The 25,189-nt window shown below is 44.8% G+C and overlaps 1 protein-coding gene across 1 annotated transcript in view; it reads right to left on the reverse strand.

The window, feature by feature from the left end:
- The window catches only part of DNAH3 (dynein axonemal heavy chain 3), a 215,466-nt gene that overhangs the window by 126,793 nt on the left and 63,484 nt on the right, over window positions 1–25,189 (reverse strand). Inside the window, 5 exon segments of the mRNA XM_017850181.1 lie at window positions 2,465–2,601; window positions 8,053–8,232; window positions 9,337–9,453; window positions 13,952–14,066; window positions 20,100–20,191. Coding sequence (XP_017705670.1) covers window positions 2,465–2,601; window positions 8,053–8,232; window positions 9,337–9,453; window positions 13,952–14,066; window positions 20,100–20,191 — 641 coding nt within the window.

Consider the following 25,189-nt stretch of genomic DNA (forward strand, 5'->3'; position numbering starts at 1 on the left):
TTTTATTTCATAAAAATGCATAAAGAAATATCGAGGTATTTGTGTGTGTATGTGTGTGTGTGTGTGTGTGTATGTGTGTGTTTAACTTAGGGAAAAAGTGTGGCTCAGAGAAGTTAAATGGTTGAATATCTTATCCAGACTTCCTGGGTATCAATTCTAGCTTGATCATTTTATCAGTCTTATATCTTTGGGCAAATCATTATTTTCTCATTTATAAAACAGGGACAATAATAATGTTCCCAAACTCATAAGACTATTACAAAGATTAAATTAGTTAATAAGTGTAAAGCACTTAGAGCAGGGTCCTGGTGTAAGGTAAATGCTATATTAGTGCTATTATTCTTTTTTTTTTTTTTTTTTTTTGAGAGAGTCTCACTCTGTCACCCAGGCTAGAGTGCAGTGGCGCCATCTCGGCTCACCACAATCTCTGCCTCCCAGGTTCAAGCGATTCTCCTGCCTCAGCCTCCCAAATAGCTGGGATTACAGACGCCCAGCACCATACCCAGCTAATTTTTGTATTTTCAGTAGAGACAGGGTTTCATCATTTTGGCCAGGCTGGTCTCGAACTCCCAGCCTTGGGTGATCTGCCCCCTTCGGCCTCCCAAAGTGCTGGTATTACAGGCAGGAGCCACCATGCCTGGTCTATTGTTCCTATTTTAATTAGGAATAACAGGAGTGGGTCTAGAACTAGAAGCCCAAACCTTGGGTGTTTCCTGAGTTTAATCTCTTCCTAAGCCTTATGCTTCTAAACCAGGGTTTCTTCCACTATAATGTGTTGTCCAATACAAAAGCTATTAGCCACATGTGGCTATTTACATTAAAAAGTAATATTAACTAAGTTAAAAATTGGCTTCCTCAGTCACCTCAGCCACATATAAAGCGCTCAGTGGCCACTGGTGACTAAGGGCTACTGTATTAGACAGTACAGACAAAGAACATTCCTATCATTGTAGAAAGTTCTATTGGATAATGCTGAATTGAATAAATACCAAAGATACTTCTGAGTTTATTTATTTATTTATTTATTTATTTATGAAATGGAGTCTTGCTCCATCGCTCAGGCTGGAGTACAGTGGTATGATCTCAGCTCACTGCAACCTCTGCCTCCCAGGTTCAAGTAACTCTCCTGCCTCAGTCTCCCAAGTAACTGGGATTACAGGTGCCAACCCCACCACGCCTGGCTAATTTTTGTATATTTAGTAGAGGCAGGGTTTCACCATGTTGGCCAGGCTGGTCCTGAACTCCTGATCTCAGGTGATCTGCCCCCTTGGCGTCAAAGTGCTAGGATTACAGGCATGAGCCACCGTGCCCAGCCATACTTCTGAGTTTCTAACAAATCACTTTTTTTTTTTTTTTTTTGTGGTAAGCAGCAGGGAACTAACTTTGTGTTCACATAAAGAAACACTAAAATTTATGTTTCTTAAAGGCAAATTAGGATCAAACATCCTAATCAGGGTCAAACGACATGCGGTGACTGTCAGTGGTGAACTAGTCATGGATAGATTATCAGGAATGTCAGGAGTGAGAACTCACCTTTCTGAAACTAACCTCCCTTTTTTTTTTTGGAGACAGGGTCTGACTCTGTTGCCCAAGTTGGAGTGCACTGATGCAATCTTGGCTCACTGCAACCTCTGCCTCCCAGGCTCAAGTGATCCTCCTACCTCAGTCTCCTGAGTAGCTGGGACCATGGGCACACACAACTAGTCCGGCTTATTTTTTGTATTTTTTTTGTACAGGTGGAATTTCCCCATCTTGTCCAGGCTGGTCTCAAATTCCTGAGCTCAATCAATCCTCCCACCTTGGTCTCCCAAAATGTTGAGACTACAGGCGTGAGCCACCATGCCTGGCCTGGAACTAACCTAAAACTTCCTTGACTTTTATGCAGAAGATTGGTTTTTGTGGGTAAAGAAAAGAGTCAAACATGTATAAGCATACCTACCGAAAACTACAAAATTTGATGATATAAAAAATTGACTGATGTTTCTTAAACACATAGTCTAGGTGCTAAATGTTTTTACATGTGTTAGCTCGTTAATCTGTACAACAAATACATAGAGTAGGGGCCATTACTATATCCCAGATTTACGGTGGGGAACCTGAGGCTTGGATAGATTTGCTGGAGGCCTCAAGACTACTAGGTAGAAAAGCTGGGATGCCAAAGGAGGTCTGTTTAACTCCAAAATCCAGGCTTATAGTCATGAATACTCTACCCCCGTAATTCGGAAAAATAACAGTGTTGGTTTGGACAACGCGTGCATTTGACACCCATTGGTGTCAAATTCAACCTCACACTAAGTAAAGACCGTGAAGTCATGCCCCATTCCCGAAAGCTGTCTCAGAGAATGGAAAACCAGGAAAGAGTATAGACTAGATTGGTTGAAGTCAACTCTTGGTATGAAAAATGGAATTCTACCTACATACAGGGCAAGAATGTAATTCCAAGTAAAAGAACAACGCTGGATACCTGGGGAAGAATAGTCTCTTCTTCTCCAAGTAATTATTCAGCCCTTTCTGGATGTCCTCCAAGAGAAGGTTGGCTTCTTGAAGCTTCTCGGCCATCCGTGGCTGGTCGGCTGCCACCAGAACCCTGTTATCTTTCACCTGGGTTCCATTAAAAAAGGTGAGACTCATCATGAGGTTCCCAAGTTCTGACATTGGTCATTGTAATGAATGTGTGACCTATCAACTGACAGCACTCCTTGTCCAGCTAACTGCCTCCTGATCCCCTTCCTAACTGCACAGAGGTGAATGCTCATGGAACATGACCTTGTTCCTCTGATCATGGTTGACTAGGCAGGGATTGGGTACCTGAAACCAATGAAGCCCAATTATATTTTAACCCAGGGAGTTTAGAATCCAAACCATGACATTCTATACTAGTCTGGGCTGAGTGAGGATTATGTCTCTCTGTGTGAATGGAATGGTAGAGCAAGCTAGTCACGAGAGAGAGAGAGAAAGAGAGAGAGAGACTAAGGCAGGGCCAGGAAAGAGGAGCTGAGATCAGAGAGATGGAAGGAGTTCCTAAGAGAAGAGGCTTCTGGGTTCTAGATCCATCTTTTGTGAGGCTTGGCTGAGCTATCTGGCCTTGGGCTCAACGAGACACCAGTTTAGTCTTCTCGTTTCAGCTATCCTGAGTTGGTTTCTGTCACTTGCACCCAAAGAACCTTAACTAATAAAGAATTGGCTTATGCTGGCTGGACAATCTAAATTCCCATTTACCTCACCCTCACAAACAAAGCAGGGAAGATAAATTCCCTTGGGGCAAAATATTTTTAAGTGCACCCCAGTTTGATCACACTTGACTTAAAAAAGGAAAATGATTTGACCTCATAAAAGATGCCTCTAGGTGCCTTGCACACCCAGTGAACTTACCATTGTTCAAGGCTTGATCCCAATGTTCCTGCTTTAGAGGCCTTCCTTGACACCCTAAGACAACCAAATCACTCTTTTGTATTCTAATAACTATTTGTATATTACTGTTGTTTGGGGTGTGGGGGACAGAGTCTCGTTCTGTTGCCCAGGCTAGAGTGCAGTGGTGCAATCTGGGCTCACTGCAACCTCCGCCTCCCAGGCTCAAGGGATCTTCCTGCCTCAGCCTCGGAATAGCCAGGATTACAGGTGCATGCCACCATACCCAGCTAATTTTTTATATTTTTAGTAGAGACGGGGTTTCACCATGGTACCAAGACTGGTCTCCAGCTCCTGAGCTCAAGTGATCCACCTGCCTTGGCCTCCCAGAGTACTGGAATTACAGGCATGAGCCACTGCACTCAGCCAAGGCAGCAAATTCTATGAAGACAGAAATCATATTCTTGCCACCTTCAAGTATTTTCTGATTTCTAGTATAACACCTGGGTCATTGTAGGTACTGAATAAACATTTGTTAAATAACTGAGTAACCAAATGTGGATAATTGTTGGAATTCTAAAAGGATTCTCAATCTATAAAAGTGTTATTGCATTATCCTGCAACAAACAAAACCTCGTAAGAAATGACAGTTAAATAATACAAACTGCCTATAGTTACTGCTTGGGAAGTGGGATTTCAAAAGGCTTCTACTTTCTATGTTATGTATTTGTATTTGCTTTTTTATTTTTATTTTTATTTTTTTTGAGACAGAATCTCGCTCTCCCAGCCTGGAGTGTAGTGGCACGATCCCAGCTCACTGCAACTGCTGCCTCCTGAATTCAAGCGATCCTCCCACCTCAGCCCGCCGGGTAGCTGGGATTTCAGGCATGCACCACCATGCCTGGCTTATATATACATATATATACACACACACACACACACATATACACACACACACAAACACGTATATATACACACATATATACACACGTATATACAGGTATATACACATACGTATGTACGTACATATATACGTATATACACATACATATATACACGTATACATATATACACACATATACATATATACATGTATATATACACATATATATACACACACATATATACATATATATACACACACACACACACACACATATATATTTTGTATTTTTAGTAGAGATGAGGTGTTTCACCATGTTGGCCAGGCTGCTCTGGCACTCTTGACCTCAAGTGATCCACCTGCCTTGGCCTCCCAAAGTGATGGGATTACAGGCATGAGCCACTGCACCGGTCATATGTTTGCATTTTTAATAATAACTTTTGAAATTAGAAGAAGATACAAAAAGATTGATTTTCCAAAACTCCAGTTCATTTATAAGTTTCAAGGAGGGTGACTAGAATGCATAATGAGGAAACATTTGTATTTCTGCCGGTAAGAGTTATTAGGGTATAAAAACTTACCGCTTGAGACATAAGTGATTTCCAGTAACTATCAACAATGCCAAATTTCCTCCCCTCTTCTGGCATCTGGGCTATGATGTCCTCTGAACTGAAGATTGGTTCCAGGTACAGCCAGGTGGCTTGGCATTTCAACCAGGCATCCAAATTGTCTTGTATGCGAATTAGCTTTTCTTCCCATTTCTGTGAATTTAGCATTTCATATCTGAATCATAAACCTGCCACTCTGCATCACAGGCCCATGGACCAAGCAAATGGATGGAGTCATACATTTATTCATTCAGTCAGTCACTTGTTTAACAAATAATTATTGACGTCCCCCTGTTCTCTGGTCACTGCTCCAGGTGATGTGAACATAGCAATGAATGAAACACATGAGAACTCTGCCCACTGTGGAGCTCGCGTTCTAGCGGAATAATTATAACAGTTATATACATAATCTGTGACAAGCAATGGTCTGAGTGCTTTAAGTATATGGAACCAATTTAATCCCACAGCCTTACCAGGTAGATGTAATTACAAACTGCATTTTCCAGATGTAGAAACTGAAACACAATAGTTTAGTAATGTGCCCAAGGTCACATCACTAATAAGGAGCAGAGCCAGAATTCAAACCCAGGTCATCTGGCTTCAGAGTTTGTGTCATTAGCTCATGTCACTGCTACAAACAATGAGCACAGGAGGCCAAACCCCTACCTTCAGGTAGCTTACATTCTAGAGTACCACTGCCCATAATATGCTTCCCAAATGCATGTGTATTTGGTGCATTCAAACCTCATCTTCTCTTTTGGCAGACAGTTGCAAAGGCTCAGCATGCCATATGCTTACTTGGATGGTTATTGCTTTCAGTCTTTTGTCATTAATTAATCAATGTATTCATTTTTGAGACGGAATTTCACTCTTGTCGCCCAGGCTGGAGTGCAATGGTGCGATCTCGGCTCATTGCAACCTCCGCCTCCTGGGTTCAAGTGATTCTCCTGTCTCAGCCTCCCAAGAAGCTAGGATTACAGGCGCCTGCCACCACGCCTGGCTAATTTTTGTATTTTTAGTAGAGACGGAGTTTCACCATGTTGGCCAGGTTGGTCTCGAACTCCTGACCACAGGTGATCTGCCCACCTCAGCCTCCCAAAGTACTGGGGTTACAGGTGTGAGCCACTGTGTCATTTATTTATTTTTTCCAGTTAGGACAAAGTGACTTTCTTTGTTAACTGAACTTGAAAACCTTTCCCCTCCTCTGAGAAACGCAGGGCTAATGAAACACCTCAGAGCATTCAACTTCATTTCCTCTTACCCGGCATTCTGCTTCTATTGGTTTGACGAATGGGGAGCCACACATGGTCTGGGTCTTTATCACGTGATCATCGAGTAGCATTTGAATGTCATCAATTGCACACAAGATGCTTGTATCCTGTAAACAAAGACACCCCACCCTGTCAAAATTGTGAAACCTCCCCATTTTTCTTTTCCTTTTTTAAAAATATATTTATTAGAGACAGGGTCTCTTCGCCCAGGCCTGAGTGCAATGGCTCGATCCTAGCTCACTGCAGCCTCAAACTCCTGGGCTTAAGTGATCCTCCTGCCTCAGCCTCCCAAGTAGCCTCCCAAGACAGAGTTTCACTCCTATTGCCTGGGCTGGAGGGCAGCAGCAGAATCTCAGCCCAGTGCAACGCCCACCTCCTGGGTTCAAGTGATTCTCCTGTCTCAGCCTCCCGAATAGCTGGGATTATAGGCAAATGCCACCACACCCAGTTAATTTTATGTTTTTAGTAGAAACAGGGTTTCACTATGTTGGCCAGGCTGGTCTCAAACTCCTGACCTCAGGTGATCTACCCGCCTCGGCCTCCCAAAGTGCTGGAATTACAGGCATGAGCCACTGTGCCCAGCCTGGATTTTTTTAAGAGATGGGGGTCTCACTATGTTGCCCAGGCTGGTCTCGAACTCCTGGCCTCAAGTGATCCTCTTGCCTCAGCCTCCCAAAATGTTGGGATTACAGGCTTGAGCCACTGCATCCAGCCACCTCCCCATTTTTCATGCTGATCCCTTAGGACCTCACAGCTCAGAACTCCACTCTCATGGGGTAGGAATCTATGTCTTGCAGGGGATAGGACTTCTACTTTCTTCCTTGAAAATGTTATTCAAGATATTTAGGCTGGACAAGGTGGCTCATGCCCGTAATCTCAGCACTTTGGGAGGCTGAGGTAGGAGGATCGCTTGAGCCCAGGAATTCAAGACCAGCCCGGGCAACATAGCAAGACCCCATCTCTAAAACAATTTTTTAAAAGACATTTATTATCCACCTCCTTTGCAGAAGTCAAATACAGTCTAATCCAAGACTCACAGATAGAATTTGCTGGGGAGGAAGATTTCTGCCCCTTTCCCTGTGTTCCTGCTTCTCCACTTGCTTTCCTGGCTCTCCTTTCCCTCGGGTAGGAAGATCAGCTGCTAATCTGACTAGTTAGGCCTAGACTTGCGGTTTCCATCCCGTGAACTGAAGTGCCCTGGGGCACCGCAGCCAACTCAGAGTAAATGATTGTGGTTATTTAAAAATAAAATACAACCATTATTTTTTCTTTTAATGTAGATGTATTTTTTTCAAACAGTGGCTAAGTTGTTAGAGCATACATCCTTATTAAATTGTTTGGACCTAATTACTGCATAAACAAAGCTATTAGGTATTTCTTTTGGCCTAAGGGCACTGTGAAAAAAGTACTTAGACACAAAGGCATTGTGAACCAAGAAAGTTTGGGGACCTCTGTTTCATTTATTTATTTATTTATTTATTTATTTATTTATTTATTTNTGTACGTACATATATACGTATATACACATACATATATACACGTATACATATATACACACATATACATATATACATGTATATATACACATATATATACACACACATATATACATATATATACACACACACACACACACACATATATATTTTGTATTTTAGTAGAGATGAGGTGTTTCACCATGTTGGCCAGGCTGCTCTGGCACTCTTGACCTCAAGTGATCCACCTGCCTTGGCCTCCCAAAGTGATGGGATTACAGGCATGAGCCACTGCACCGGTCATATGTTTGCATTTTAATAATAACTTTTGAAATTAGAAGAAGATACAAAAGATTGATTTTCCAAAACTCCAGTTCATTTATAAGTTTCAAGGAGGGTGACTAGAATGCATAATGAGGAAACATTTGTATTTCTGCCGGTAAGAGTTATTAGGGTATAAAACTTACCGCTTGAGACATAAGTGATTTCCAGTAACTATCAACAATGCCAAATTTCCTCCCCTCTTCTGGCATCTGGGCTATGATGTCCTCTGAACTGAAGATTGGTTCCAGGTACAGCCAGGTGGCTTGGCATTTCAACCAGGCATCCAAATTGTCTTGTATGCGAATTAGCTTTTCTTCCCATTTCTGTGAATTTAGCATTTCATATCTGAATCATAAACCTGCCACTCTGCATCACAGGCCCATGGACCAAGCAAATGGATGGAGTCATACATTTATTCATTCAGTCAGTCACTTGTTTAACAAATAATTATTGACGTCCCCTGTTCTCTGGTCACTGCTCCAGGTGATGTGAACATAGCAATGAATGAAACACATGAGAACTCTGCCCACTGTGGAGCTCGCGTTCTAGCGGAATAATTATAACAGTTATATACATAATCTGTGACAAGCAATGGTCTGAGTGCTTTAAGTATATGGAACCAATTTAATCCCACAGCCTTACCAGGTAGATGTAATTACAAACTGCATTTTCCAGATGTAGAAACTGAAACACAATAGTTTAGTAATGTGCCCAAGGTCACATCACTAATAAGGAGCAGAGCCAGAATTCAAACCCAGGTCATCTGGCTTCAGAGTTTGTGTCATTAGCTCATGTCACTGCTACAAACAATGAGCACAGGAGGCCAAACCCCTACCTTCAGGTAGCTTACATTCTAGAGTACCACTGCCCATAATATGCTTCCCAAATGCATGTGTATTTGGTGCATTCAAACCTCATCTTCTCTTTTGGCAGACAGTTGCAAAGGCTCAGCATGCCATATGCTTACTTGGATGGTTATTGCTTTCAGTCTTTTGTCATTAATTAATCAATGTATTCATTTTGAGACGGAATTTCACTCTTGTCGCCCAGGCTGGAGTGCAATGGTGCGATCTCGGCTCATTGCAACCTCCGCCTCCTGGGTTCAAGTGATTCTCCTGTCTCAGCCTCCCAAGAAGCTAGGATTACAGGCGCCTGCCACCACGCCTGGCTAATTTTGTATTTTAGTAGAGACGGAGTTTCACCATGTTGGCCAGGTTGGTCTCGAACTCCTGACCACAGGTGATCTGCCCACCTCAGCCTCCCAAAGTACTGGGGTTACAGGTGTGAGCCACTGTGTCATTTATTTATTTTTTCCAGTTAGGACAAAGTGACTTTCTTTGTTAACTGAACTTGAAAACCTTTCCCCTCCTCTGAGAAACGCAGGGCTAATGAAACACCTCAGAGCATTCAACTTCATTTCCTCTTACCCGGCATTCTGCTTCTATTGGTTTGACGAATGGGGAGCCACACATGGTCTGGGTCTTTATCACGTGATCATCGAGTAGCATTTGAATGTCATCAATTGCACACAAGATGCTTGTATCCTGTAAACAAAGACACCCCACCCTGTCAAAATTGTGAAACCTCCCCATTTTCTTTTCCTTTTTTAAAATATATTTATTAGAGACAGGGTCTCTTCGCCCAGGCCTGAGTGCAATGGCTCGATCCTAGCTCACTGCAGCCTCAAACTCCTGGGCTTAAGTGATCCTCCTGCCTCAGCCTCCCAAGTAGCCTCCCAAGACAGAGTTTCACTCCTATTGCCTGGGCTGGAGGGCAGCAGCAGAATCTCAGCCCAGTGCAACGCCCACCTCCTGGGTTCAAGTGATTCTCCTGTCTCAGCCTCCCGAATAGCTGGGATTATAGGCAAATGCCACCACACCCAGTTAATTTTATGTTTTAGTAGAAACAGGGTTTCACTATGTTGGCCAGGCTGGTCTCAAACTCCTGACCTCAGGTGATCTACCCGCCTCGGCCTCCCAAAGTGCTGGAATTACAGGCATGAGCCACTGTGCCCAGCCTGGATTTTTTTAAGAGATGGGGTCTCACTATGTTGCCCAGGCTGGTCTCGAACTCCTGGCCTCAAGTGATCCTCTTGCCTCAGCCTCCCAAAATGTTGGGATTACAGGCTTGAGCCACTGCATCCAGCCACCTCCCCATTTTCATGCTGATCCCTTAGGACCTCACAGCTCAGAACTCCACTCTCATGGGGTAGGAATCTATGTCTTGCAGGGGATAGGACTTCTACTTTCTTCCTTGAAAATGTTATTCAAGATATTTAGGCTGGACAAGGTGGCTCATGCCCGTAATCTCAGCACTTTGGGAGGCTGAGGTAGGAGGATCGCTTGAGCCCAGGAATTCAAGACCAGCCCGGGCAACATAGCAAGACCCCATCTCTAAAACAATTTTTTAAAAGACATTTATTATCCACCTCCTTTGCAGAAGTCAAATACAGTCTAATCCAAGACTCACAGATAGAATTTGCTGGGGAGGAAGATTTCTGCCCCTTTCCCTGTGTTCCTGCTTCTCCACTTGCTTTCCTGGCTCTCCTTTCCCTCGGGTAGGAAGATCAGCTGCTAATCTGACTAGTTAGGCCTAGACTTGCGGTTTCCATCCCGTGAACTGAAGTGCCCTGGGGCACCGCAGCCAACTCAGAGTAAATGATTGTGGTTATTTAAAATAAAATACAACCATTATTTTTTCTTTTAATGTAGATGTATTTTTTTCAAACAGTGGCTAAGTTGTTAGAGCATACATCCTTATTAAATTGTTTGGACCTAATTACTGCATAAACAAAGCTATTAGGTATTTCTTTTGGCCTAAGGGCACTGTGAAAAAAGTACTTAGACACAAAGGCATTGTGAACCAAGAAAGTTTGGGGACCTCTGTTTCATTTATTTATTTATTTATTTATTTATTTATTTATTTATTTATTTATTTTTGAGACAGTCTTGCTCTGTCGCCTAGGCTAGAGTGCAGTGGCATGACCTCAGCCCACTGGCAACCTCCGCCTCCCGGATCCAATTGATTCTCCTGCCTCAGCTTCCTGAGTAGCTGGGATTTCAGGCAAGCACCACCACGCTGGGCTAATTTTTGTACTTTTAGCAGATATGGGGTTTCACCACCTTGGCAAAGTTAGTCTCGAACTCCTGACCTCAAGTGATCTGCCTGCCTCAGCCTCCCAAAATGCTGGGATTACAAGCATGACAGGCATGAGCCACCATGCCTGGCTTGTTTTATACATTTATTGGGTCTTTTTTTAAGACAGGGTCTCTGTCACCCAGGCTGGAGTATAATGTTGCAATATAGCTTACTGCAGCCTCAAATTCCTGGGCTCAAGCAATCTCCCTGCCTCAGCTTCTCAGATAGCTTCCCAAGTAGCTGGCGCACATCACCATACTCAGCTAATTTTTTGTTGTTGTTGTTGTAGAGATGGGGTGTTGCTATGTTACCCAGGCTGTTCTCGAGCTCCTGGGCTCAAGTGATCCTCTCACTTGTACCTCCCAAAGTGCTGGGATTGTAGGTGTGAGCCACCAAGCCTGACCAAGTGGTCCTGTTTTACTAGTAGGTAAGGTCTAAGGTGTGCCTTAAAGGCCAGGCCCTGTGGGTGGCACTTTTCTCCTGGGCCACTGTGGCAAGCAAGCTGACAAGGGTCTGACCCCTGGGGGCAGGTTTGGTCTTTCTCCCTCTGTTCTCACTTCTTTCAAGTCTAATCTAGGAGGCTAAATCGGGCCTGACATGTATTCTCTTATCTATGTTTTACCAGTAGCTCAGCACTGGGAGGTGTGTTGGGCTATTAATAAAGTGGTTTCTTGATCCCCATTTAGCTACTGATCCTTGTCTATAGTTACTTTAGGCAAAAACTCTGCAGATTGGCCGGGTATAAGTGAGCTGTTCCCCAGGTTCCCAGCTTACTCTCCTCTTGTCACCCCAACAGCTTCTACAGCAGTGTCTAATCCAAGCTGATCATGTAGCCACGCTTCTGAGACCCATGGTGGCTGGGTCACCCTTGCTGGGAGCGGCTCAGTAATGAGGCCCTGTGCCCTCAGCTCTCTTCCCTCTCATCAGCTCATGTATAGTTCTGTTGGGGCTCAGAACACGATACCCCGAAGCACCGCACCTTGATTTGCTGAGTATTTTGCACTGAAGGACATTGGGAAGGCCTTGGAAGCAAGATCTTTCTGTCCATCTTTTTCTTCCTTTCTCCTGCTCCTTTATCTTTCCCCTAAGGCAGTCCACAGAAACTAAACTCCTCTTTCCCGAAGCAAGCCATAAAACCCAGAAATATTACTCTGACCAAGACAGCAGGCCATAAGGAAATTCTCTGAGCAACCTTGTCCCACAGTGGGTCACAAGACCCTTGTTCCTGAGGAGTCTTGCCCTATGCCTGGGAGGAAGGACTGCTACACAGAAAGACCAAGAAGAATCTGAACAGGCAGGTCTCGCTAGGCTTCCACCCAGTCTAGACCATGATACCACACTCTTTTGTTCAATTTCATTTCCATACAGCTGTCCATTCTTCATCAAACCTAAGCCCAAAAATACAGTTTTCCTTGGGTCTTCAGTTTTGAGGGTTCCAATGTCATGTAAAACTTTGAATAAATAAAATTTTAATGCTTTTCTCTTGTTAATCTGTCTTTATATTTATAGGAGTATTGGCCGTGAATGACCTTCATGCTAGGTGAAGAAAGGGATCACATCTTTTTATCCCTACAGCTCTTCCTTGAGTGAAATCAAGGCACTCCAACCATTTAAGCTGAATAGGGAACGAAGTCACAAGTAGATAACATGCAGCCTGGGGGAGGAGGGAGGCTTGGGAGCTTTTGGTTCTCAATCCACATTGCACATGAAAAAAACCAGGGGTGCCTTAAAAATACAGATGCCCAGGCATTCTGGGAGGGGAGGAGCCAGGAAGAATTCACTGGGAGATGTTAAAGCATCCCAGATGATTCTACAATGCAGGTTTGGAAGTGCTGCTTTAAGAATCAATGGTTGGGCCTGATGTGGTGACTCATGCCTGTAATCCCAGCACTTTGGGAGGCTAAGGAGAGCAGATCACTTGAGGTCAGGAGTTCAAGACCAGCCTGGCCAACATGGTGAAACCCCATCTCTACTGAAAATACAAAAATTAGCTGGGCGTGGTGGCAGGTACCTATAATCCCAGCTACTCAGGAGGCTGAGGTATGAGAATCGCTTGAGCCCAGGAGGCAGAGGTTGCAGCGAGCTGAGATCACACAGTTGCACTCCAGCTTGGGTGACAGAGTGAGATTCTATCTCAAAAAAAAAAAAAAAAAAAAAAAAAAAAAAAAAGAAAGAAAGAAAGAAAAAAAGAACCAATGGTCTGCAGGATGTGTGTATCAACCTGTTGCCTCCATGATTTACAGCTCCCCCAGAGCTACAGCTCTCATCCCTACCTCACACTCTATCCCAAAAGCAAGCCAGCCCCTAAAGACAGCTGAGCAAACACTTCAGGTGTGTGCACCTTCACATGCACTGTACAAACTCCTGTGTTTTCTACAAGTGCAAGTGAAAAGAAAGAAACCTACACCCTTACTATTCAAAATTGATCAATATTATCTGGGAGCTTGTTAGAGCTGCAGAATCTTAGGTCCCATCCCGGACCTGCTGAATCAGAACCGGCATTTCAACAAGATCTCCGGTGATTCCTGCAAGCATTGACATCTGAGAAACACTAGTCATTGTCTGCCGCTGTGCTTCTGAGGGGACTGGGAAGCTTTGGAATCGTGTACAAGCCTGCACCTTCACTGCGAGGTGCTGATTTAGGAGGCTTGCTTGGTTCCTTTGCACTGAGAAAACTTCTTGCTCTGAATCAAAAGGCCTTTCTGATTTGAAGAATGCATCTCTTCGGTGGTGTTGAGAGGAAAGATGAGCAACACAGAAAGGCAGACAGGAGGAAACAATCAAGACATGAGCGATTATTCCTCTGTGAGTTCTGTCACCGTTCTAAATAAATCGTTTCTGTAATCTACTACATAATAAATGGGGCTGCTTTCAACGGGGGGCTGCAGTTGGAGTGAGACTCACAGTGTCCCTGTATTTCACGAAGCTGAATGTCACGTTAACCCAATCTAACTTCATTTTATCCAAGTTTTTCTCCAGAGAGTATTCCTTGCTGGCGGCTGCACCAATGGGCTCCAATCTAAAGACAGAACACAGCAACAGCAACATCAACAGGAGGCAGAGAAGACATATCAAAGGAGAAACTTCAGGCCAGGAGTGGTGGCTCATGCCTATAGTCCCAGCACTTTGGGAGGCCAAGGAGGGAAGATTACTTGAGGTCATGGGTTCGAGACCAGTCTGGGCAACATAACAAAACCCCGTCTCCACTAAAAACACAAAAATTAGCCAGGTGTGGTATGTGCCTGTAGTCCCAGCTACTCAGGAGGCTGAGGTGGGAGGATCACATGAGCCTGGGAGGTAGAGGTTGCAGTGAGCCGAGATCGTAACTGCACCACTGTACTCCACTCTGGAAAACAGAGTAAAACTGTCTCAAAAAAAAAAAAAAAAAAAAAGGAGGAATTTCAGCTCAGTCTTAGGAGAATCTCCAAAAGCCCTTAATTTGACCAAAAGGTTTACTATCCTGCTCTAAGATCTGCCAGCTACCGCCAGTGTTTTCTCACCCTTGAGAAAGGGTTTCTCACCCTTGGCACCATTGACTTTTTTGGGTCATGTTATAGGTTAAATATTGTCTCCCTGAAAATTCGTATATTGAAATTCTAACCCCTAATATCTCGGAATGTAACTCTATTTGGAGAAAGGATCTTTAAAGAGGTAATTAAATTAAAATAAGTCATGAGGGTGGGCCCTAATCCATTATAATTCATGGCCTTCAGAGATTAGGACCCAGACACACAGAGGGAAGACCATGACAATTCATAGGGGAAGACAGCCATCTGTAAGCCAAGGAGAGAGGCCTCAGAAGGAACCAACCCTGCCTACAACTTGGCCTTGGACTTTAAGCCTCCAGAATTATGAGACAATAAATTTCTGTTGTGTAAGCCACTCAGTCTGTGGTATGTTGTAAGAGCAGCCTGTTCAACAAAAATTACAGCAGGTCATTATTCTGAACTGAGCTCCTGCACTAGACCCCAGCAGACCAGACGAAACCAAAATGGAGTCACTCACACTAAATGGCATGTAATCAAACTGAATCTTTAAGGAAGGAGATAGATCCCAGAACAGGACAGTCTTTCCTGAAAACAGGAGATTCCAGTCTACCTGAGTCAGAGAATAAGGAAGTTCCCTCTGCTTGAACCTTTATAAAAAAAAATCCTGATGTTAATTAATCTTTTTTTTTCATATTGTTCTGTTTCCTTATAAAACTTACCATTGTGCTACTGCCCAGTGGGAACTCTCGTTCTATTTTGGAAAACGGAGACTGCCCTGATTCATGAATCTTGATTAAAAGCCAATTAGACTATAACTAAATTTATTGCTTTGTCTTTTGAAGAGCCCTGGCAAACTAACATAGGCTGAATAACTGTCATGGGGAGCTGTACCATACCTTCTAGGGTGTTTAGCAGTGTCCCTGGTCTCTACCCACTAGACGCCAGCAGCAGACTCCCCAGCCCTGTCCCCATCTTTTGCCAGTTGTGACAACCAAAAATGTCTCCAGATATTTCCAAGCGTCCCCTAGGGGTGGGAAATGGCCCCCAGTTGAGAACCACTGTTGTAAGGTCACTAAAATAAGACCTCTTCTTTCCATCTTTGTTTATGCCTAATTTGCCCATATTCTGATTTCTTTTTTTTTCCCCAGACGGAGTCTCATTGTAATGCCCAGGCTGGTGTGCAGTGGCGCGATCTTGGCTCACTGCAACCTCTGCCTCCTGGATTCAAGCGATTCTCCTGCCTCAGCCTCTCGAGCAGCTGGGATTACAGGTGCACCCCACCATACCTGGCTAATTTTTGTATTTTTAGTAGAGACAGGGTTTCACCATATTGGCCAGGCTGGTCTTGAACCCCTGACTGCAAGTGATCCACCCGCCTCGGCCTCCCAAAGTGCTGGAATTACAGGCATGAGCCACCGTGCCCGGCCAGTATTCTGATTTCTTATTCAGATTTTGAACCTCTGTTAATTTATGTGATGGGTCTTGCTCCACTTCCCATCCCTTCCCCTTTCGAAAACACCTACTGTTTTCCTGATACTGGATCCACCTGTCCATGGCCTCTCTGTTCTACAGAAAGGGGCATAGAGGGAGAGAGAGAAGGGGCAAACAAATTCCTTTCTTCTTGTGTCCACATGGAGATCTGGGTCCTAAAACCCAGGTGTGGCAAAGAATTGGAAAGCCAAGTTCTTGGAAGTGGAAAAAGGGACCGTTCTCTCTACCTCAGCCCTGTCTTTCATTGTATCCTTCAGTGTAGAAGAGACCATCTGATATTTACTCATAGGTCAGGAAACCAACACTCAGAGGAAGCAAGTGACGTCTCCAAAATCACATAGCCAGGGGGTCCTGGAACTGGGTATTGACACCAATTCCTCCTAATTGGACTCTACCCTGATGTTTCTTCTTCCACCCTTACAATGTGCCTTCTCCCTTCTCTTTCTTAGAAAGAGCAGTAGAACTAGGCCAGGCACGGTGGCTCACTCCTGTAATCCCAGCACTATGGGAGGCCAAGGCGGGTGAATCACCTGAGGTCAGGAGTTTGAGACCAGCCTGACCAACATGGTGAAACCCCGTCTCTACTAAAAATACAAAATTAGCCTGGTGTGGTGGCACATGCCTGTAATCCCAGCTACTCAGGAGGCTGAGGCAGGAAAATCGCTTGAACCTGGGAGGCGAAGGTTGCATTGAGCCAAGATCATGCCATTGCACTCCAGCCTGGGCAACAAGAGTAAAATTCCATCTTAAAAAAAAAAAAAAAAAGAGTAACAGAACTAACAGAACTGTTCACATGTGTTCAATCAAATAGGACCAATTAAATAGAGCTGAGAACCCTCATTTAGCCTCGAGAAGGCAGGAAGATTAGGAGCAGAAAATTATAAACAAGGACTGATCAGGACCTCAGCAGTGTGGTCATTGCCTTAAATATGGCCTGTGAGAGGCGACCAAAATGAGTGTGCATATTGGGAATAATTAATAAAGGCAGGTGCCAGCCCAGATGAGTATGAGACAAGCAGTCACAAGGCCCAGCCTCCAGTGCTCACTGGCTGTGCGGTTGTGGCCAAGTCTCTCAACAGGCCTCAGGTCCCCATATGCCCGTATCACAGGCTTTTGGGTTCAATTAAATAAGAACAAATGCTGACACCAGGCCTCATGAATTACCCTAGGTTATGACTTAGAATGCAAATGATTGCACAGATGAGGGATTAATCAGTTTGGGAATTCATGAAATATATCAAGAGTTGACCTCACCCAAAATGTGCTGGAGAAGCTCATTAACTGTGAGCTGTGATGAAGCTACATTAACTGTGGTATGGGTGGAATACATGCAATATCACACCTCCCTAAACGGTGGTGGCTGAGTCTCCAGACATGGAATCAGTTCAGGTGACATGCCTTTTCTCCTAAGCCTAACTCTAATCACCTACCTGCTTCCCATGTTACAAATGGAACGACAGAAATAAACAAAGCCAAGGTGCTTCCACTTCTGAATTGGTGACAGTTGAACATGCGTGCATGGAAAGTATAAGAAGAGCTGTATGTTTTTTTGCTCACTCACTGTCTGCGGAAAGGAGTTTACTTTTTTGGTGGTGAAGGGTCATGGTAAGGCCTGCCTGGTAATGGAAGCCTGCTGATGTTCAAATCTTGATTCTTTCCTAAGTGAACTGTTCGTTCTTTCAGTTACTAGCTGTGATCAACAGCTAATAATCTGAAGTCTATTTCCTAATCTGTAAAATGAGAATAATATTAGGACGGTAGGACCTAGGACATTAGGTTTTTGTGATGGATAAATGTGTTAAGGTCGGGCGTGGTGGCTCACGCCTGTAATCCCAGCACTTTGGGAGGCCAAGGCGGATGGATCACCTGAGGTCAGGAGTTCAAGACCAGCCTGGCCAACATAATGAAACCCCATCTCTACAAAAATGCAAAAATTAGCCAGGCATGATGGCAGGTGCCTGTAATCCCAGCCACTCAGGAGGCTGAGGCAGAAGAATTGCTTGAACCCAGGAGGCAGAGGTTGCAGTGAGCCGAGATTGCACCATTGCACTCTAGCCTGGGAGACAGAGTGACACTCCATCTCAAAAGATAAATAAATAAATAAAAAGGGTTAAGGTATATAAAATGCTGAGTGCAGCATAAGCGTTGAATAGCTAGTGTCTCTTGTAAAAAATTTTATTGGGAGAAACTGAGGCCCTTTGGCCAAAATACCTAAGAGTTTTTATCCTAAGCCTGATAAAAACGCATGCTTCTTTAGGCCTGATCCTTAATAAGGAACATAGTGGTGGTATTGGAGAGGCATCAAAGTATTCAGGTGGCAGAGAGATTCAAGAGCTGGGAAGTGCTTTAAATTAGACCTGCTCTGGTGCAGTGTGAGTGGGGAATTCTCAGCCTTTCATGTATCAGAATCACCTGGAGCAGTGCTGTCCATTAGAAATATAAAGTGAGCCACATATATAATTTTAAAGTTTCTCGCCTGTAGTCACAGCACTTTGGGAGGCTGAGGTGGGCAGATCACCTGAGGTCAGGAGTTCAAGACCAGCCTGGCCAACATGGTGAAACCCTGTCTCCACCAAAATACAAAATTAGCCGGGCGTGGTGGTGGGAGCCTGTAATCCCAGCTACTTGGGAGGCTGAGGCAGGAGAATCGCTTGAACCTGGGAGGCGGAGGTTGCAGTGAGCTAAGATCGCGCCATTGCACTCTGGCCTGGGTGACAGAGTGAGACTCCATCTCCAAAATAAAATAAAATAAAATAAAATAAAACAAAATAAAATAAAATGAAGTTTCTAGAAGCCACATTTTAAAAATATTAAAAGACATAGGTGAAATTAGTTCCAATAATGTATTTGACTCAATATATCCAAAATATTATCATTTCAATATTAATTGATATTAAAAATTGTTAGGTATTTTGCATTCCTTTTTCTTGTAGTATGTCTTTGAAATCAAGCCTGTATTTTATACTTACAGCACATCTAATTCAGACTAGCTGCACTGTAGGGGCTCAGTGGCCACACATGGCCAGTGGATGCTGCTTTGGACAGTGTTGACCTGGAGGATTTGTTAAAATGCAGATTGCAGGGCCCATCCACAGAATTTGATTATGTGGGTTGGGTGGGGCCTGAAAATGTGCCTTCTAGCTAGTTCCTAGCTGATGCTGATGCAGCGGGTCTGGGTGCCACACCTGCCTCACAGGGTCTCCAGTCCAGGCAATGCAACATCTCCCCACCCATCACACTGAAGGAAGTGTGGAAAAGCAAGTAGTGTCCTGAGAAGCTCTGTTCTAGAAATAGCATTCAAATAGCAAAATTCTCACACACACAAACTCCAGGGGAATTCAGAGAAGGGAAGAAAGCAAGAGAAGAGACTTTTTTTTTTTTTTTTTTAATTAAGATGGAGTCTCACTCTGTCGCCCAGGCTGGAGTGCAATGGCACTATCTTGGCTCACTGCAACCTCTGCCTCCCGGGTTCAAGCTATCCTCTGGCCTTAGCTTCCTGAGTAGCTGGGACTACAGGTGTGTGCCACTGTGCCTGGCTAACTTTTGTATTTTTAGTAGAAACGGGTTTTCACCATGTTGGCCAGGCTGGTCTTGAACTCCTGACCTCAAGTGATCTGCCTGCCTTGGTCCCCCAGAGTGCTGAAATTACAGGCATGAGCCACTATGCCCAGGCGAGAACAGACTTTTTCTTGGACCAGGTTTCATACAGTCTTAAAGCTCAGAGAGCGTTGTTGCTTCGTTTGTTTAAAGAAGAGGAAACTGAGGTACAGAAGGGTTGAATGGTTTTGCCCCCAATCACTGAGAGCTGGGCTTGAAGCTCAGGTTCAAAAAAATTAAAAAAAAAAATTCCCTTTGAAATAAAATCCATGACTCAATTTTCTAGTCATGACCCATCAGCAGTTCTGCAGCTAAAAACAGAAGCTTCGTTGGAGGTGATTAAGTAGCCTTAAGCCACCCTACGCCACAAGGAAAAAAATAAAATAAACACCCCTACATGGGGCCAATCGGATCACTGTGGGAACTTACAGATCCTTTGACCAAAACCATTCCTGAAGGAGGGGATAAGCCCTTACTTTTCAATGAATTTGCCGAATCCAAATTCGAGCATATTTGAGAGGCAGGTCGTTTCGGTGGGCTTTATCTCATAGCCGACAATCTCACTGATCTGCAAAGAAAAGAGGAAAGCAAGTGTTTATTGTTCAAGGCAGTGCTGTCCGTAGAACCTTCTGTGATGATGGAGATGTTTTTTTTCTGCACTGCTCAGCGTAATAGCCACAAGCAGCAGGTGGCTGTTGAGCACCGGAGATGTGGCTAGTGTGACCGAGGAACTTATTTTTTAATTAAATTAAAAAATATTTTTGAGACAGAGTCTCACCCTGTCTCCCAAGCTGGAGTGCAATAGTGCCATCATAGCTGACTGCTGCGCTTTGACTTCCCAGGCCTAATCAATCCTCCCATCTCAGCCTCCCCAGTAGCTGGGGCCACAGGCACACATCGCCATGCCTGGCTAATTTTTAAATGTATTGTAGAGATAGGGTCTTGCTGTGTTGCTCAGAGTGGTCTCAAACTCCTGGCCTCAAGCGATCCTCCCACCTCAGCCTCCCAAAGTAGTCGTATTATAGGAGTGAGCCACCACACCCAGCTGATTGGAATTAGACAGGGTCTTGCTCTGTTGCGCAGGCTGAAATGCAGTGGTGTGATCATGACTCACTGCAGCCTTGATCTCCCAGGCTCAAGTGGTCCTCCTGCCTCGACCTCCTGAGCAGCTGGGACCACCAGCATACAGCACCATGCCTGGCTAATTTTTTTCTTTTTTAAAATTTTTTTGTAGAGATGGGGTCTCGCTATGTTTTCCAGGCTGGTCTTGAACTCCTGGCCTCAAGCGATCCTCCCACCTTGATCTCCCAAAATGCTGGGATTACAGGTGTGAGCTATCATGCCCAGACCCTTTTACCTTTTAAAATGTGGCTACTAGAAACTTTAAAATTATTGGCTGGGTGCGGTGGCTCACTCCTGTAATCCCAGCACTTTGGGAGGCTGAGAGGCAGGCGGATCACATGAGATCAGGAATTCAAGACCAGCCTGTCAAACATTGTGAAACTCTGTCTCTTCTAAAAATACAAAAATTAGCCGGGCATGGTGGCGGGTGCCTGCAATCCCAGCTACTTGGGAGGCTGAGGCAAAAGAACAGCTTGAACCTGGGAGGCAGAGACAGGAATCAGCCAAGATCGCATCACTGCACTCCAGCCTGGGCAACAGAGTGAGACTCCATCTCAAAAAAAAAAAAAAAAACACAAATGGCTCACGTTATATTTCTACTACTAACAGAGGGCCAGTTTTGGGACCTATCAGTGCAGTTTCTCTCTAAGATCAAGTGTTACCTTGTTCCATCTTGCTTTTTTTTTTTAACAGTTAAATTTTATTATTTTAAAATTTTCTTTTTCCACACTTTTTTATTTTTTTGAGACAGAGTCTTGCTCTGTTGCCCAGGTTGGAGTGCAATGGCGCAATCTCGGCTCACTGCAACCTCCGTCTCCTGGGTCCAGTGATTTTCCTGCCTCAGCCTCCCAAGTAGCGGGGATTACAGGCGCGCACCACCACACCCAGCTAATTTTTGAATTTTTAGTAGAAATGGGGTTTCACTATGTTGGCCAGACTGGTCTCAAACTCCTGACCTCAGGTGATCCGTCTGCCTCAGCCTCCCAAACTGTTGGGATTACAGGCCTGAGCCACCGTGCCTGGCCAGACCAGGAGACTTTTTTAGACACACAAAGCACAAAAGCAAGGAACCCAGAAGTAGTTACCATTGAAATAACGATCTTGGAAGACCAACAGTGTTATAGGCACATGATGAAAAAATAACCAAAATAACACTAATTGCAAACAGGACATCAGAAATGTACCTTAGTGTGGTGATCCAAAAAGCGTTTTAGATTTGTGGCTTCCATTTTGCTTTAAATCGCAGTAGCGACCCCTTTGCTGTTATCTATAAAGTCTGTGCCCCAAACATAAGGCTCTAACTTTTTCTGCCTATATTCTGTAAATGACCAGAACCCCCAGCCTGGCTTCAGAAGATCCAGCTTCTGGACTTGAGTGCTACAGGTAGTTCATCCTTCAGATCCCCCTGCCAGAGCCGGCATCCATGGCAGTGGATCTCCTGAGTTAGGCATCAGGGCAGAGAATGACATCCCCAGGCGTGGGGCTCTCCCCGGGGTGGCCTGTGGTGTGACCTACGTACACTGCAGGGAGGAATGGGCTCTGCATAGGGGCAGCCCGGAGAGTATCTGGGGGCCTTTGTCCTTTCTGAACTTGCCTCTTAACTGCTCAGCCCACTGGGCTTCCATTCAGGTGCTCACTCCTTGGGAGCCACTGTCCTGGGGCCGAGCTTCCTGGCCCCCTCTCACTGTGGTTTACTGCCCCCTACTGCCTGCTCCCTTCCTCTGACCAGACCTTTTTTGCCTTCTTGACTTTTCCAGGCTGAGTCAAACAGCATAGAAAAATTCCAATTCCCTTCCCCACCACCAACTAGCCATCTGAAAACTCATCTCTCCAAGTCTCAGTTTTCCTATCCGTGAAATGGAGATGATAATAATCTCCACTTCAAAGGCCGGTTTTAAGGATGAAATGTGAGAATCCAAATAAAGTATGCAACACCGAACCCAGCACCATAGCTAGTACTCAGTACATTTTCAATATTATCATTATAAGAAACATTTTCCCAATCATTTAAGTGGCCCATAAATGAGAATTATGTATGTCTAGGAATGGTTAGAATGTCCTTCCTTCCTTCCTTCCTCCTTCTCTCCCTCCCTCCCTCTCTCTCTCTCTTAGACAGGGTCTTGCTCTGTCACCCAGGCTGGACTGCAGTGGCGCAATCACAGCTCACTGCAGACTCAACCTCCTAGGCTCAAGTGATCCTCCCACCTTAGCCTCCTTAATAGCTGGGACTACAGGCATGCTGCCACCATGCCTGGCTAATTTTTTTGTATTTCTTGATGGGGTTTTTGCAGTGTTGCCCGGGCTGGTTCTCAGACTCCTGGGCTCAAGCAACCCACTTGCCTTGGCCTCTCAAAGTCCTGGGATTACAGGTGTGAGCCACCGCACCTGGCTGGAATTTTTTAAATTTAAATTTAATTTTAAATTAATTAAATTTTTAAATAGACGGGGTCACACTACGTTGCCCAGGTTGGCCTCAAGCTCCTGGCCTCAAGTGATCCTCCTGCCTCGGCCTCCTAAAGTGCTGAGATTGGTGGCGTGATAAGCTACCACGCTTGGCCTGGTTGGGATTTTTTGAGTGTCCACGTATGAGAATAGCATCATAGAGGAAGCACCAGGCAGAGCAGATGGCTTTCCCAGCCCTGCGGCATGTTCTCCAAATGCCATCACCAAAGACACTCTTGATAGTGCCATCTCATAGAGAAACCTGGCACTACCAGAGGCTACCTGCCCCACCTAAGCTCCCTAACTCCCCCATACCCCCCGATGCTGGTCAAAGTCCTAGTTAGGCTGGGTCCATAGGGAGAGGCACCCCATGATCACCAACTGACAGCAACTACCCCTCTGCAGATCCCTCTGCTGGGGCGTTTTGAAACCAGAAGTCATGATCAGGCACCGTGGCTCACGCCTGCAATCCCAGCACTTTAGGAGGCTAAGGCAGGAGTATCACTTGAGGCCAGGAGTTCGAGACCAGCCTGGGCAACATAGTGAGACCCTCCCCCCATCTCTATTTTAAAAATGAATTAATTAAAATTACAATTAAAAAATATCCCAGCCAGGCACGGTGGCTCATCCCTATAATCCCAGCACTTTGGGAGGTTGAAGCGGGAGGATCACCTGAGGTCAGGAGTTCAAGACCAGCCTGGCCAACATGGTGAAATCCCATCTCTAGTAAAAATACAGAAATTAGCAGGGCGTGGTGGCACGTGCCTAGTCCCAGCTACTCAGGAGACTGAGGCAGGAGAATTGCTTGAATGCAGTGAGCTGATATCACGTCACTGCACTCCAGCCTGGGGGACACAGTGAGATTCCATCTCAAAAAAAAAAAGAAAGAAAAAGAAAAAACAGAAGTCTACTCAGACAGCCTGTCCCTTGTCTGTATAGCACTCCACCCTTTGCTTAGGTCTCAAGTCTCAACACTTTTTGGGAAACTGAAAGTAGCTCCTCCCTACAAAAAACCCTGACTCTCTCATGTATTAAGAGAGTCTTCCTCTGTCTTCCTAGGGAGAGCAAAGTGCTCCTTGTCACTGTGTTGTCACTGGGTCCTTTCAGAGAGAATTTCCTCAGTCTTATATGTGGCTTTTTTTTCCCCCCGTTTCCCAGGCTGGAGTGCAGTGACACGATCACAGCTCAATGCAGTCTTGACATCACTGGCCCAAGCAATCCTCCCACCTCAGCTTCCCAAGTAGCTGGGACCACAAATGTACACCAACACGCTTAGCTAATTAATCAATTAATCAGGGAGAGATGGGGGTCTCACTATGTTGCCCAGGCTGGGCTCAAACTATCCTCCTGCCTCAGCTTCTCAAAGTGTTGGGATTGTGGTCTTGAGCCACCGTGCCTGGTCTTGAATGTGGTTCTGAGAGGGGGAATTATAGGCCAAGTCAGAGAAGAACCTGCCCAAAGAAAGCCATTTTCACTTCCAATTCCATACAGAGTGACTCTCTGGTAGAGGATGTTTCAAGGCCATTGCTAGCCCTGGGATGTGACGATTATTTTAGAAACACAGTGAGTTTTCTTTTTTCTGCTTAGTGTTCACACCACGCTTATCACCCTCACACTTGGTTCCTTATAAAAATCCCAGCTATTTTTAAGGAGAAATTTATTATTCTAATTTGTAGCCCCAAAGGGCTAAGAGAAGAGTGCAAAATTATTTCTGAACCTGTTTGACAATGAAATGCCACACCAAAGTCATCCTAAGTGGGAATCATCTGGTATTATTAGCAACCCCCAGGGAGGGACGTGACTTTCTTTTTTGTGCATCCTAGGTCAAGGAGCAAATCAAGATCCTCTCACTATATTGAACATCCTTGTTGCACCTTGGAGGCTCTTGGCCTCCAAAAGCCCATCTGCTTAGGAAGCAGGAAGCAGGTAGGAGACCTTTTGTGACCATTGGCTAGAACACTCAGTGAACCACAAGCGTTGAGGGTTCCAAGGAAAGGGCCAA

Source organism: Rhinopithecus bieti, unplaced genomic scaffold, assembly GCF_001698545.2.
Source record: "Rhinopithecus bieti isolate Rb0 unplaced genomic scaffold, ASM169854v2 scaffold_1918, whole genome shotgun sequence".
Classification (NCBI taxonomy): domain Eukaryota; kingdom Metazoa; phylum Chordata; class Mammalia; order Primates; family Cercopithecidae; genus Rhinopithecus; species Rhinopithecus bieti.